General features: G+C 38.8%; 1 protein-coding gene across 1 annotated transcript in view; it reads right to left on the minus strand.

Moving 5' to 3' along the window:
* Window positions 1-957: 957 nt before the first annotated feature.
* Window positions 958-17,014, minus strand: part of NELL2 (neural EGFL like 2) — a 149,109-nt gene continuing 133,052 nt past the window's right edge. The window contains exons 17-20 of the mRNA XM_080391327.1: window positions 7,319-7,512; window positions 6,190-6,366; window positions 3,882-4,106; window positions 958-1,162 (exon numbers count right to left, since the gene is read on the minus strand). Of these exons, the coding sequence (XP_080247453.1) occupies window positions 1,112-1,162; window positions 3,882-4,106; window positions 6,190-6,366; window positions 7,319-7,512 (647 nt within the window). The 3' untranslated portion in view covers window positions 958-1,111. The remainder of the gene's footprint in view (window positions 1,163-3,881; window positions 4,107-6,189; window positions 6,367-7,318; window positions 7,513-17,014) is intronic.

The following is a 17,014-nucleotide window of genomic DNA, read 5'->3' on the forward strand; positions in this document are numbered from 1 at the left end:
GATCCCCTGTAAATCTGAACAGATTGAAGACACACACAAATGGTCTGTACCCACTCTGGGTGACAGCATACCGCTGGGATGTAGAGTCTGATCTTCAGGCACATGAATTTTCTGTTCAATCCACTATAATGACTCACATGCATTAAGATACTTATGTGTTCTCAAAATAACTAAGATAAGACATGATAGGCATAAAGTTGTGCTAGGCAGAAGCTTCCATACGTAGAGGAGCTGAGCAGGCAACACTCCACCTGTATTGCCCACCTGTCTAGGCATGCTGGCAAAGAAGAAGCAAAAATAAAACGAAACGTGAAAATTACATCCTTGAAAAGGAAAGACATCACAAAGAGAAACTTAAGGTAAGAGAAATATTTATTTAAATTTGCACAATAACGAGCTTATACTGAACAAATTCAATCAAGAAATAATAGTAAGTGCAGTAAAACAAGGAAATATTGATGATTTTTCCCATCAGAAAACATTAAGAAGCCATGCCTGTGCATCACGGTTTTTCTTTTTTGGTTTTTTTTTGTTGTTTTTTTGGTTTTTTTGTTTTTACAATAACTTCTACCTTATTTTTTCAGCGCACATACTGTACATATCACGTCTTAGCTGCTAGGTTCTTTATTCCTGAAGGCTTCATCCTTTTACTCAAACGCCTGCTGAATTCTGCAGTGAGCAATCAAACACATTTGTGCAGTTCCAAATATGATTAGGTAAAAATTTCTGCATCTGGTCGTGTTGGACTCTCAAAGCTTCGGAAGATCCTGTAAGAGCTCCTAGTTGATTTTGGATCTTGACATCGTTATGTACAGCATTACAATGTGTCACTTTACACTAACCTAAGTATTCTGCACAATGATGTCAGACAGACAAATAGCCAGAAGATTGGGGCCTAACCTCATACAAAGGTTTAGACATCTGAGCTTGTCTTCAGTACCATAAATTTCAGTCTGATTGAGATAATTGAGTTCATCACATATCTGCACTTTAGATGGACAAAACCAATATAATTTTAGTTTTAATTTTGAACAAGTTTTGGTCTAAAGGTCTTCTTTTGTGAAGGAAAATTCTTTAACCAGAAACTGCTTGTGAGAGATGGTTGTTGGTGTCACAGTTCCTGAAGGCACTGTGGGTCCACTGAGCAACAGATGTGGCCATTCTAAAGGAAGGAAAAACAGAAAGGAGAATTGAAACAATTAGTTCCAAGTAAATTTAACAAGCTCAGCCATTTGTCAGCACCCATCCAATTTGAATGTACAGATTTGTAAAACACCAGACATGCAGTTTTCGATCAGATTCATGACATTGTCATCACGTCCTCCCCTTGCCCAAGGAAATGGGCTATTATGATTCCTCTAATTGCTTGGTTTTCTGTGGTCTGTATCCCACAGCTACAACAGTCAAACTGAAAGAAGCTGGGATCAGTGGAAAGAAATGCTCCTGACATAAAGGTAACGGGCAGATGCTCAAGTACACAAAGCTGTTGAACAAGACAGGGCACTCGGGAGTTTTATTTAGATCAGGCAGAAGGGACTCTGGGTTTTATTTAGCCCTGAATACTTTAAGTTAATACATCCTGGCTGTAACACCAGCAAACATTAATCCATAAAGCCTTTCCTGATAGTCCAGACATTCTTCTGAGAATATTAGCAATTAAGGGAACAGATTGCCTATGGACGTCATTAAAGTACTGAAGAAATTGTTTTCTGCATCTACTACTACTTACTAAGAGAAAAGAATCTTAAGTCTGATTCTTAAAATGCAAATAAAATGTGTGTATTATCTATAAAGTACTCAAAATACATTCAGCTGACTGAACTGCCAGGATTGATTAAAGACCAATGTCGGAATCATTCAAACATTTTCTTTCACTCCATCTGTTACATGAGGTTAGACTGTCCTACTGTCCACCTTCTTTACTTCTGATTTGAAATGGTTTTGTGGCTAAGACAGCTTTAGCTGATACCCAGGTTTCTGAATTCTTAAAGGATTTGTGTAAACCTATTTTGCTATAGCTTGCTTATAGAAGCTTAGACTGGAGCTTTGACCTTCCATGTGATGCTCTGCAAAGAAAAGAGAGAAGACACAGTACGAATGAGACTGAGAACTATACAAATTGGGCACACCATTAATCTGATCTGGAGGGAGTGAGCTGCTTGCGTGCAGAACTACGATATTAAAACGCTGCCAATACGTGCAGATAGTGTATTTCAAAAAGAAAACTGCTCTGTAAATAAAATTGAATAAGATTTGGCTTGCTGAGGGAAAAAATGGTACATCTTCACTGCTATGCAGATTCATATGTGAGCCATAATAAAACTATGGGATTTGGCAGAGTACATGTTTTGATCTTATATAAGTTCACAATGTAGCAAAGGATTTTATTAGTCTGTGTATGTGTTTAAACTGGATACAAATTAATTCACACTTAAGGTTCATTCTTTGCTGAAGAGAAAAGGGTGAATGGGAGCAGCACACAGGTGGCCATCAGCTGAACTGATATATGGCTTCTACATTGCCATTGATTAGCAGCAAAACAATGAGAACACGTTTCCCACCACCAAATCTCAAAAGTACTTTAGAGAAGCATCACACATAACTATTTGTTTTACAGATAGGGAAACAGATGCACATAAACCTCAGCAACCTGCCCAAGCAAAAAGTGACTTCTAGCATCGGAGTCGGTGTATGCCACCAAAAGTGTGGGTTTCTGCATGTAAGCCTGTTTCAATATCCTTTTTTAGGCAGCAGCTGGCTTTCTAACCGTTAGCCACTCTGTCAGATCACAGCATTTTCTTCTAACCACCGAGCCGTTCTGACATCAAGACAAATGCCTATGCTTACTTGGTGCATATCGCTTCCCTTGTGAAAGGACTATGCCTCAACAGCAGCAACTGCTGTGGCACACAGTATTGCGACAGGCAAAGTGCAGGAAGAAGGTGGTGCGTGACAGTTTCTGCTACATGATCAGTTACTCCCCAACTGTCCCAGAAGGAGGTGTTGAAGTTAGATTATTTTTATGAGCACCTTTTCAAAGTAGTTAATTGTATCATGTACTGGAGTTTGGGAAGTATCTTGCTTGGGAAGGACACAGAATAAAGACCAAAATCAACTGTGAATTTCAATAATAATTAAAGATCTATGGATGAATCCTACTGTCTCCCTCTCCTTGACTACTGTGGAAATGCTCATTTTCATTCTTCAGTATTGGATGGTAGAAAACACAATTCACCTCACAGGCTTATTTTCAATGGAAAAATGTATTTTAACCTCCTTTGCTTTAGCATCTTTAAAAAGAGACACCAGAATTAACAGAAGTCCGTAGCCATTATTTTTTCTCCTCAGACAACGAATTCCTTTGACCACAGAAACTATAAAATGTTCTAAACATTATGTTGATTACAGTATTAACTGTAAAGCAAGAAAGCTATGTAACTATATAATGTCATTATCAAAAAGCAATTCAGTCCATTCTGGTAATGCTATAGTATCACAAAGAACAGATTCCTTGCGCGAAGTCCAGTCTTACATACGTATTTGTTACTGTATATGTTTTTCCAAGATCGCATGGAGCTATACAGTAAGAACTGTGATCAAACAACCGAGCTATCCTGGTGGAAAAGCAAAGCCCACTATGTCCACAGCACACTACAGCGTGGGCTGTTGTCCTGCTTCTGACACGCTAGCACATTAAACCATCCTTCTAGCACATGCAAGAGTAAAGTTAACTAAGCTGAACACTTTTACTGTTATGCCCACTGCTTTAAAACAAGTGTAGACTCCAACTACCCACTGACCAGACTCAGTGTATTAATAATTATATGCCACAATAACAAGCTGGAAAAGAAGCATCTCAGCTTAATGGTTATATTCTTTACCTTGCACTGGCAGAGGGTGCACTCTGTGCCGTGCTTAATCCAAGAAGATCCAGTGAAGCGAACGACATTGGTTTCATCCAGACAGGTTTTAGTGATGTCATTGCGAATGGTGTCTGCTTGGCAGGGGTCAGTGACACAGTGTGGGCAGCACTCATTCTCGGGGAGGACACTGAATTCACAATCCACCTCTGGGCATGGCAAGGGCCAGCAGTCAACTTCGCCTTGCTGTTTACAAATATTATGAGAACAACAGAAGATTATTAGCTCTTATTTTGTTTCATTACCCATTCCTCTGAATCAGCATTATGTTTCTTAGCTGGCTAATTTTATCCATATGGTCCTATTCAGAAGTCAATGCAGAGCACACAGATATTCACTGCCTGTGGGAAACACAGCAAGCTGGGTGCTTTTTTCTGCATGCTATTCAGAAATTGTATTAGATTTAGCCTACTTCAATATACTCTGCATCAAGCTGCAGCTGAAAATTCTCCATAAATGCCACACAATACAGAATACGGATCTGTTCTTGTGAAGTCCTACTTCTGCAAGTGACAGAAGCCATAACAGGACTGCACTGCAAAAGTGCTTCGAAATCTCCAGTTTTGCCTAGTTCTTACTTCTATTTGGACTGTTCATTTGCCACAGAAAGCCCTCAAATTCAGCTCTGGATGGGCTGGAGTTTATCTTTGCTACAGTTACAAATGCACCAGCAACCCAAGGTAACAGGGAACACCAGCCACTTTCAGTGGAGGACCTCCACCCACTCACCATCCATTCAAGATGTTATGATTACAATACCTGAACTTCCAAACTTAATCACACTTTCTGCATGATGGGTTTAGTACAGTTAGGGTATGAAAAAGTCAAAGCAGAGACTTGTGTTGGGCTAGAATATTCTTAATGGAAGTTACTGTATGACTGTACACAAAAGATGTCACATCAGTTACCAGAAGTTGGGGTCAGCTTCCCTTCAACTCTGGACAAGGGCCAAGGTTTCAGATCTATTTGTTAAAGACAGACTTCACAGAAGTCATAAATGCATATTTCTTTTGGAGCAGGTCCATCGCTGACCTCCCACTTACTCAACTTATTTGAGCACAGATTGAGTGTGGATTTAAGGGAGGCAAAAAGAAGAGCATTTGGCCCTAGGAAAGAAGTTTATTCACAAAAACTGTATCTAAGACTTTGAGAATAAGGAATTCAGTATCTCCAGAGCAAAAGCAGAAAAAAATTCACAGGGATTTGCCATAGCTCCAAATTTACTCCTCTTGTTGCAGAAAGTATTGTGAACTTATTCTTTTACAAAACTCTCATCTGGGTCAATTTTCCTCTTTTTGAATCACGTGATGTTAAGAATGAAAGCAATCTTTAAAACCAGTCGCTGATCCTGATATTTCAATTTGGTGATGGACAGTAGAAGGAGCAGACAAAATTTGTCACCTCACAAAATCCCTGACAACTGAAAGCAAGCAGGCTTTAGTTATAGAAGTAACATCTTGGAAAAAAAAAGACACATCTGTTGAGATCTCTAACTGTAGGTTGTTTTCTTTTTAAGAATTTAATGAAGTATGTATCTGGGAATCTATTTCATTGGATTTTAGCAGTGGCAACACTGAAAGCACAGTGTCTACAGAAACTGGTTTCTGGCTGTTATTCATGAAACCCTGACAAGGCAAAGCTGCTAGATGGACTAGGCTTTACATTTGGAGATAACCTATGATAAAAGCTAGTTGTTTTTATCTTGGGATTTTTTCTGTCATAGAAACTTTCTGAGCAGCATTATGCAGAATAGCTTTTGCTCAGAGTCTGAAATACATGCCTAGGAAAAAGTCTACAAAATTTAACAGATTTTTTTCTTCAAACCTAGTTTCACTATTTCAAAAAACGCATCAAGTCTTATTATTTTTTCTGTCACCAAAAATGTCTGAATGAATAAACAAATTTTAGTCTATCAGCATCCTTGACATTATCTACCATGATAATAAACACATATTCAGAATTTCCTTATACAGCTTCATTGAATGAGTAAACACACGAGTGTGGCTGTGTAGGTGCCATATCCAAATGACCTCCATTCTTTGCTAAAACAATCTTCATGATTAAATAATTTCTATTATGTCTATTGTGTCAAAATACATTTTTGACAGGAACCTGACAATATTGAAAAAATCCATGAAAACCAGATTTTGTTTATACACATACTCCAGGGGAAATGAAATGGATGCTAACACATGAAAATTAACTATTTACAGATCAGAATATTTCATATCCTTTTCTCTTCTGTCTCTTCTGCAATGAGGAGCCTTACCAAACATCGACACTGCTGACAGTTCTGTATCCAGGAGTCACCACTGTTGTATGAAAGCTCCCCGCTCTGATGTAAACATTGACTGCTGAGCCTTGGGTCACATTCAGGACAGCAAAAGAGGTCAACGGTGGGATTTTCACAGTCACAGACCATTCGCCGGCACATCACATACCCACTCTGTTGTTGGAAGACAGACATGGAGTGATGGCAGAAAACGGCACAACTCCAGCAGTACTTGTACCAAAATCTGAGTTTTTGGCATGATTCTAAGCCACTGGCGGCTAACAAGTTTTTCCACTATACAGTATCTTTGCCAAAACACAATTCAAACAGAGGCAGAAACCACAATACATACTCAGTAACTACCATAAAGTTCCCCTGTTGTCTTATATATGTCCTTCATACAACCAGTCTGCAGGCAGCTCTCCCCTAAGGTGATGAAACCCAAGGGTGTCTTTCTCAAGAGTCAAATTTTAATGGATTGCACTGTTTATGTCATTCTCATATAAATGCTAGTCAAGTCTTGCTTAAAACTTCCAGATTAATCCCTCTCTTCTGTAATTATTCACATAAGGAAGATGATAGGTAATCTGATATTAAATTCATGCTTATGAAATCTGAGCTGTGAAACGCTCAGGACTTTCTCAGTGGTGAACTGGGCCTTCATTTTCTAACAGCATTTAGCTTGAGATCAAGCTTCCCACAGCAAACCCTTGAGAAAGCGAAGCTGAATTACTCTACAGATACAGAACCTACTTCTATTTATAGCCATCTGCTTGATACTGGCGTCAGTCACCAACCCCAATATGCGTCTAGACAGACAGTTTCTTTGCATGAAAATGCTGTTACTCCCACCCAGAAAACACAGGTGGCATCTCTGCTAACAAAATAGTACCACCATCCTTCTCCCAGTACCATATAACAAACCTCCCATGGAAGTTCTGCTTCTGCAGGCTGGAGAGAGCAGCTTTCCCCGAAACCCCATGTAAGATATAATCCTGTTTTTTTCTGTAGCACCACACACACACATAAGACAGCAGCTAAATCAGGGATTTCATTTGAATCACGACGCTCTTCCCTTCATCCCTACCACCACCTTGCAGAAGCAGCTACTTCTGTTTCTACTGACCTGGCATGAGCAGACAGAGCATCTGTCATGCTCCAGCACCCAAATCTGACCATTGTGCTTGATTTTGTCTTCATGGATACAGTCTCCTGTGCAGTTCTTGCCATGGGGACATCGGCAGTCGTACCCACCATCCAAGTTAAAGCAAACAGTGTCATTGGCACAGCTATGCCTTCCAGTTCCACATTCATCAATGTCTGCAAAAAACATGCCGTGTAATGCTCTTAGACCACATTCAATTAACAAAAATATTCTTGTGGCAGTCAATATAAATGATTCTTAGCCATTAAAGCCTTCAGCTGCAAATTAATTTGCACTTCTCCAGAATGGGGAGAAATAATTTAGAAATTCACAAAAAATGTTTTGCAAGTCACATAAACTTTTAAAACATGATACTTTGAGTTTTCCTATACATCTTTCAAAGTGAATGCTATTACGTAAAGTAGTCAAAACGAAGAAAACACAAGAAACATAAGAATAAAAATAGTTCTCAGCTCCCTCAAAAGCATTAGTTTGTGGCAACTGTTCATGAGACACGTTCAGTGAAACAAGAAAAGCTGCAGAATCTTGTTTTCAAAACCTTTCACTGGCTCTGTCTAAGCACATTTGAGTTCACTTGCTGAGAAATTAATGTGAAAGGTGACGTCTGACCTGTAACATTTAAGCAAGCACACCATGTTTTCAAGTCGCATTGTTAGGGTGTGCAAACTAGAATATTTTAATTATTCAGGTTGCAGTGACATCTATAGCTTTTGTGTCCAGCATAGAAAATAAAGAGAAAAAAAAATATCTAGTGATTAAAGGTAAATTACTTCAAAACAATCATATCCACAGAATTAAAGAGTACCCTTAAAGGCCTACTTCATCAAGGTACACACAATTATTTTGCAAGGGCAAACTAGCAGCACACACTGCCTTCTATTTGAATAGTCTTTATTTAGCTTTTTCTGCTGTCCATATGAAAAAAAGTTATCCAGGAAAAAAGCCTTGAGAAGGCATGAAGTAAACAGCTATATGTAACAAAACATGGAAAACACTAGAAAAGTAAAGACTAGATCTATGGCAATGCACTGAGTTCAACTCTAAATACAGTTTCACAACAGCCTGGCCCAAGCTTTTAATCAGAGCTCATTAAAAAGCAGCGTTGTGACATTTAACTGTCCAACAGATCAGTACAAGACAAAAGAAGCAATATGGTCATGCACGTATCTCTCACCATCAGCAGAAAAACTTAATAAAACGCTCAGCTTTGGGTTCAATAATGGAAATGAAACCTCCAATTCACCTCAAGAACATTCAGTTTAAAGCAAAATAACTCAATTATCATTTCAATTCCAAGTGTGGCTGCAGTCAAAAAAAAAGTAAACAAGTAGCTAACATGAATATGAATTGGGATGAAGAACAGCAGGGAAATTATTAGAATTCCATTGTATAAGTAAGCAGCGTTGTGGGTTTCCTTCAAATACCATGTGCAAAAACAGTGGCACTATCTCAGAAAAATGTATTGCAAAATTACTAGGCCTTATGGGAAGGATAAGAAAAATGTCATTTGAGAAGAACTGAAAAGAAATGGATTGTTCATCTCTAAAAGAACATCAGCAAGAAGGGATATAACCAAAAAATAATGAATACTCCAGAGAGACATGTGGAGAGCTTTTGTTCTCTGTATCACATAACACACAAGACAGGGGACAGTGAATGAAACTGAAAGACAACAAATTTAAGCCTAATAAAAGGAAATAGCTTCTCATACAATGCATAAACAAAGTATGACATTCACTGCACAGAATGTTAAGAGGAGAAAAACAATTGCATAGCCAAAGCTGTATAAAGCTAGCAAGAATATTCAATTTGCAATGCTAACAGATTTTGGAAGAGAGATTACATTTCATGCATTAGGGTCTATGGTGCCCTTATTTATGTATCAGATAATCCAGAACAGGCAAACCACCTCAGATCTCTACATTTTCTGAAGCATCTGGAGTCAGCTTCTGTTGCAATAGGGCTGAAGATTACTGGGATCATGAACCTAATTCAGTGTGGTTGTTCACATGGACATGACAGCTGAAATGTCCCAGGCACATCTGAGAGGGAAAGCCACCCGAACAGTAAGGATATACAATTAGCAGAACAGACAGCCCTGCGGAGGCTGTCCGGTCTCCAGCCTTGAAGGTTTTTAGACAAATAGCTAACAGGAATGGTTTGAGTGATGCTGGTCTGGGCAGAGCAGAGGGATGGAAGAGATGCTCTCTCCTTCCTCTACCTTCTCTTAAACCCACACTGAAAGTAACACAATTTGGCAATTTAAAACTGAGATCTCCATATAATCAGTCTAATTGGGTTTAAGTTATGCAACAAAGAGAACAAACACAAATCCTATTTAAATATAATGGTCCAGATTAACAGCAGGATTATCTTTCTCGCTGAAGTAATTTTTAATAAATTATTTTCTGACATTTGTGTTTATTTGTTTAAAACACACTTTTGAACAAAGCTTTCACACAGCTGGTGTCATAAACGAATAATGTCACTTCTCAACATCCTAGCCACTTAACTAAAAGCAGCCATATTTAATAAGATACTTGGACGAAGTTCAGCTGTCATGTAAATAAGAACAATTTACTTTAAACAACAAATGGTGACCCTATAAACACAAAGTCTACATTTGGCACTTACGTACAAGTGTATTTCACAATTTTCCCATGCAAAAAAGTCTTCTGGGGTTTATTTTTCAATATGGTAATGGTCAGTGCATTGTTACTGAAAATAATTGAGGTTTCACCATTGACTCTGGTATTGAGCTGAGCTTATCCAACACTGAGAACTTATGAAAAGCCCCACCTTGTTTTTTTAAGTTGTTTGTTTCATGAAAATAAATGTTATGGATATGGCAATCTAAATATCCCTGGTCAAAGCAGGAGCTATTTATGTTTTGATTCAAACATAATCAGAAACAGCAGTGTGTTTATGATGCAGCAAGAGAAACACAAACCTTGCATGCATGAAATTCTCATCTGCATTATTCATCCACATCAAACTTCAGGCTTTATCTGCAAAGAACTTGCACACAAATCATCCATAGCAAGGAAAAGTTCCTTCAGCTTTTTTACTTTGGATTTATAATGGATGGTGAATTATGGCACTAACATTTTGTTTACAGCCATAATCAGCTCTCCAATTCCCATAACCATATAGACAGGGTACACTGGCCCCTGCATTTTTGTGTCTGAAAAAGGGAGAGGGGAGGATTACAGGTTGCATATTTCCAGTATATCCAACCACAGAAGCATGTCATTATCACTCTCATATTGTTTTGGAAAAAAACCCAAAACACACAACAAAACAAACAACAAATAATTCCTTCAGGCTATTTACAACACACTGCTGAGGAACAAGCAGCTTGAATGTTAGGACTTTAGAACACTAAGTCTCAAAAGACCTGGAGGTTTGACTCAGAAAAAAAAGTAGTAATAAAATGTAACTAGTTATCTAGTGCTAAACTACCAGTTCTTATTTATCTAACCTACACTAAAAATTGCAGCAGCTTTTGATCTATCACCATGTTATGGATTTTCCTTTTCTTACCATCATCACTGGGTATAATTTAATGTTGCAATGACAAAGGAGTACTATGGATGAAGTAGCAATACATGTTACAGAAAGCTAGGAGTTAATTGTATGACAAGTAATTTCATGCCTACACAGGAAAAATACCGGACTAAAGCCATACAAAATAGTGATAGTACCTGGAATGACTAAACTCCATTTGTAATATCTGAGAGACTGCAAAGGCAGAATACTTCATAAAAATGGGAATTTCAGTTGCCCCACCAGGCTGTGACCCAGGGCTGTATTTAACAGATTTACTGACTGTTTCTTGGAGCAGCTGGTTTAAGAATCTCAAATGGACAAAGCATCACTCGACTTGGCCCCGAGCTGTGTGCAGGCTCTGATTCAAAATGTCTCTACTGAGCAGCTACTCTGTATTGGTGTCCAACAGCAAACACAATGTATGCAAGTTCAACATGCTTAAAGGCTTTTAAAAGGCTACAAAACACCTCTGTGGTAATGCTTAGTTTCAAAGAGGGAATTACGTTAAAATGATGATGTTTTAAAGGTGAATTAAAACTGGTGACCAAGAAGATAATGTGGTTTTAGGTAGAAGATTGTTTGAAGATACTGTATTACAGATTCAGAGTAAACATACACTATACTCATTTAAAAGACTTTAAAGGGGAGACACATTCACGAACTCCCTTACATAATGGAGCTATGTGCCATAGAATAAAAGAGGTCACTGACTCACAGATTTTAATAGCCCGTTAATTAGTAAGTAATAAAAGGCAGCAACAAATAGTCAGGCTGTCACAATGGAGAGTTTTCCCAGGGAAGTTCCCCAAGAATCTGTGCCAGAATGTGCACTGCCCAATATACCCAGTCACCTGGGGGAATGGATGAACAGTGAGATGAAAAAGACTGTTGATAAGGAAGTATTAAAACCAAAAAATTGACAGTGAAATATAGAAGTATTTTATGATATTGACTGAGTAAACAATAATATGTCAGATGAGATTCAATTGTAAGGTGCATGTGGAAATACCCATTCAAAAATCAAGTCTTTCAGAACTGTTCTGGAAAGACATCTTGGAGCTACTGCGGATAGCTTTAGAAAAAAGCTCAGTAACATTTTGGACAAAACCCCAAAAATACACTATTGATAATGACAGATGAGAAAACTTGCTTAGAAAACTAAACTTCCATGGAACATGAACAAGGCACAATTAGAAAAATACGCACCTGTGTGCACCTTGCCTAGGAAGTGACAAAGGGCTGGGACCCATTCTGATATAGCTGATAGACAGTACCAACTTCCCCTCCTCTGATGAGCTACCCAGACTTGCATGTAAGACATTCACATAAAGCTCCAAAAGGTCTCCCTCAGACACAACTTCCTACCATAATCATTCTGATATTAATTAGAGTGCCATCTAAGTAAAGAGAAAATGAACAACTGTACCACTGAGAAATACGCTGTTGGAAGAGATGGCTTGGGAGGGTAGACAGTTCTGCTCTGAAACAACTGAAGTTTCTCAGTGGTGACCTTAGCTCTATGGAGTAGCATTAGCTCAGCAAGGTGACAACATCAAGATATCTGACTACTTTTTGCTTAAGGCAAAAAAGGAAGGAGTGCATTTGACAGGGAACCCAAGCTTGTCTGAGTAGTTTGGTTTCTGTTCTGTCCTAAGTAAATCTATTGACTGATGTAAACACTCTTCAAAGAGCAAGTGAATTGTGAATAATTTATTCGTGACTTTATGCAAGCCAGCTGTCAGAGTGCTTAGCAGATGTGGAAGATGAAGAGTTGAGACTTCAGCTACCGGTAACACCAGCTTCACAGAAATGTTGATTCCTGATACAGTAAATATGTTCAAATGACTGTCTTGTAAAATGTAGTGGTCAAGTTTCTCTTTTATTAGTCTTTTATAAAAGATGAGAAACTGCCAATTTTGTATTCTGCCCACACTCCACAATATTTAAATACTAATGTGTCTCCATATCTACCTTCTGTTTGATGATGCTTAAGTTGGGTTCCCAAACTCAAAAATAAAGCCTATGTGCCTATAGCTCTGTTTGGGGTGGATGGAAAAAAGTCTCTTTATTTGGTGACCTTTTACTATCATGAATAAAGGCAAAAGGCTTTCTGTGGAGCTTTGTGAGTGCTAGTAAGATTTCCTGCTGAAGAACAGTGATTCCTTATTTCCTGTCTTCTTAAGTGCTATCAGTAACAAAGCTTCTGTTAAACATTACCAGCACTGCGGAAAAATCTAAGTGTAGGACTCCAAACTGACAGCAGTTTTTCAACTACAAGAAATTTCATGTACTAATTAAAAAACTGGATGTACTGTGAGACAAATTCAGACATCTTGACAGTCAGCAATTCCTCTGCCTTCTGGATCCAGAGACATGGATGCTGAAGGGACCATTTCGGACTTTGTTCATTCATTAAGGCTGAAGAGCATCCTGAGGCTTGTAATATGCCTCCATCCCGCATTATCCTGGATTATGGAAAATATTGTTGAAGTAGAGCCCTAGCCCTCTGTGTTGCCAGGCAGCCTGCTCAATCACATAGAGAAGGAAGTGATTCTACTCCTGGAAGTAGGATGGCAGAAGAAAAACATAACAAGATGTTTCAGAACAGAAATCCTAAACTGTGAGTTCACACACAGACAAACCCTTACAACCAAAAAAGATCCTTTTGAATTGGGCATTATGGATTGATGCTTTCCAGTCCTTTCATTCATACCTGTCTCATCTAAAGAATGTCGTACCTGCTGAGAGTGAAGGTATGTTGAGCTCATATTCTGTATCAACAACAGCTGGTACCTGCCATATAGTCTTGGTAAGTCCTAAGGGGCCGCATTAATTACATGAGGACACAGAAGTATGCAAATTGTCTAACAACAGATGCGGTATAACCTGCACTTTTCTGGTACAAACCAATACAGTTTCTCTCTTCAACTGATTTTTGAAGCTTTTAGACATTGCAGGGGACAAACTCAAAGGAATCTGGATCTTACACAGAACTGCAGAGCAAATATTAACTGGGCCTGAACATTCTTATTCCAGGATTTTGCCCTCAATGGTTCCAGTTTCGAATGCAATGAAGCTTGAGGCTGCAATACCTACTATCTTAGCCAAGCTCTCTTTTACAAAATAGTACATGACAAACAACCTTCAGAGCACCAGTAAGACTGTGTAAAGAAACTACAAAGAAAACTTGGAGGGGGGCAAAGAGGAAAGTACCAGGTAATATAACATGCTGAATGTTATATCTACATGCATAAAATTTAAGACTTTCTAAAGCCATGCAGTTCTCAAAGACTAAGCAGCTGATCTTTCACCACTTTTCTGGAAATACAAGGATGTATAACATAATTCTATTTCCAACGGAAAAGCAACAAGTGGTGGTAAGAGGTTGAAGCCCTACAGCTGCATTTCCCATAATTTCGGTAATAGTTATAGAGACCACAGGTCTACCCAGGAGTATAATGTGAAGCAAAACTAATAGCAAAGGAATCTCTAAGCCTTCCATTGCCTGTAGGTACAATAAAATGGGATTATGAATTCCTGTGTTCATGTACATTAGTCAAAATACTCAATATTCTCAGTTGTGCCAAAGAAGCAGCAATAGCCAAGGTCAATAAATGGATAAAAAGGCAATTCAGCAACTATTATTTCATTACCAAGCGCTGACGAAGTCTAATGCTACCAAGGAGACCAGCTTAAGCTAGAAATATTTAGTACAATATCCTAATGGGACAATTTCATGCAAAAGGGGCAGGTGAAGTTTTGGTATTGAGTTGAAATCAGATTTTTAACGAAATGCTGCTGCGCCTCTGTGATCTTAGCAGAGGTGTTTCCACCTGAATGTGTATAACTGGAGGCTTTGCTGAAGGAAACAAGTTGCTGATTAACATTGATCACAGAAGTGCTCTCAGTAGTACTATCAGCACACGTCCAGGGGACATAAACAAACCCAGATTTGAAACAAACCATACCGAACAATCCAGAAACAAAATATTTGAACCCACATTTCCTTGGCTTTTAGAGGTTTTCTCCACCAAAGGAGGGAACTTTCCTCAAAGCAACTAAAACTTACAAAAGATGAGTCAAACACAAGCCTATTATGCCCTCTATTAAAACATTACTTTGAAGTAGCCCTCTTAGACAGCAAAATGATCAAGCCCTCAAAGAACATTTCCTAATCCCCCTGAGGTTTAAATTCTTTTTTTTCCATCATGAAATCAAGGCAGGACCAGCTTCTCTTCTATGCAGTTCTGCACTATTCTTTCTACAGCTCTGGAAGCTGTAGCACTTGCATGAGCCAGAAAGCTGCAGAGGACACTGGTCCTGGATACAGCAAGAAGCTCATACAGTTGAAAGTGAGAAGTGGAGAACTGAGATTTGAAATCTGAGACAGTATAGCCTAGAAGCTCCTCCCTCATTACAGTGAGGATCTAAAAGACCATCTACCAACAGCTCAATGTAATCACATCTAACTAGGGAATACTGAAGAAGTGACGAAATCCATTTTCTTATGTCTTGAAACCCGGTAGGGGAATCTGTCCCAGTGGAAAGATCTGACAGCAGAGAAGCCAATTGCTTTTGCGCTACTGTGCTCTGCTCCTGGAATTTCAGTTTTCCATACTGCAATGGAATTTAGGCTGTCTTTTCATACCTTGTCAGGTTTTATTTTGTGTTTGAGACACAATGTCACAGACTTTAATCCAATAAAAAGTGATGTAGTAAGACTAATAAAATACCTAACCTTCCTCCCCATCTCAAATTGCTATGTATTCCAAAATCTGGAGCTGCAATCAATCAAACTGAAAGTGTTCCACTGTTAGCAACCAGAGTTATCAGCAATGAAGATGGTTTCCTGGCATCTGTGATTTAATTCTAATTACTTGTTATCCTCTGTGTATGTTTAATAAAGAGCTGCTAGAGCTTCGCAGAAAAGGTCAAAACATTCTAATAATTCCCACTTCTGCATACTCGTAGCAACCCTTGTATTTCTTTTATCTTGGCTTTTCACTTGCTTAGAAATTGCTGCTTAATTGTTGCTTGTTTGCACACATCTTAACAGAATCACTTTGTATCACATAAATCTCTGGAGATAGCATGTGCCAAACCACTATCTTCAACCCATGAGACAAATGTTATCTTGACATTGAAGATAAAACTTGGGGTATTGAGAATATTTCCATAAATGCTTGGGTACAGTATCACCTGTGCCACGAGGGACAGAAGGGCAACGTTATAATCAGAGGGATCACAACTTCTTCTTTGCACCTTCCTGTCCTAACACCTGGCCAGCTAACTGACATTTAGTTAGTTCCTGACGAAGAAAGCTCAACTTACGAAAGCAGTGGCTGACTCAAATCGCTGATTCCTCCTGGGAATACTGGCTTTCAGCTGTGGTGAAAATGTGTTGAAATAAAGTATTGATGATGAGGATACTGAAAAGGTCATTCTCGCTCCTGGAGAACTGTCTGTGTGTCTGCCTTAGTGAAATTAATTCAATTGCTTCCCTTTGGGACCAGCGCAGCCCACCAATGTGAGTTTAAACAGCAAAGAGGCAAGTTCACACGGTGAGCACTATTTCAGCACTCAGAGGCCGAAGGGAGAAAGGGTCCTAATTTTGCCCTAAGTAGTCCATGACAAAACAGCCTGATTTGTTCTCTTATTTAAGAGCAGCAGCATGCAATTTCTTAAATGCTGAATAACTTTCCATGTTAAGAGATCTGCATTTGAAAATTACTGTTCTTACTAACCTGCTGTTCTCTTTAACATCATTCATAAACAAAGAAAACCTTCCCATCTCCTTGTCCTTCCTGTCACCTTCTCCCCTGCACCTTGCTCCAGCCCTAAGGCCACTGAGCTTCCCAGTTTGTAAGGTTGTTCTTCAAATTGCAGCTTTCTGCAAGCAGTTAGCCTACGCACAGGAGAAGCACCACAGTATTAATCCAGGTATGGGTAAGGGTGTCAGGGCTGCATAATCATTCTTTGCAATGGGAATTATTTTCATCACAAACTACTTCAGTGTATGAGGAATGAAGTGGAGGAACTGAGGTCTGGATTGAGGCCCATTTCTACATATAAAGAACCTGACATATAAACAGATCACTGTGGAGTGAC

The sequence above is a fragment of the Falco punctatus genome, assembly GCF_963210335.1.
Source record: "Falco punctatus genome assembly, chromosome: 6".
Lineage (NCBI taxonomy): Eukaryota > Metazoa > Chordata > Aves > Falconiformes > Falconidae > Falco > Falco punctatus.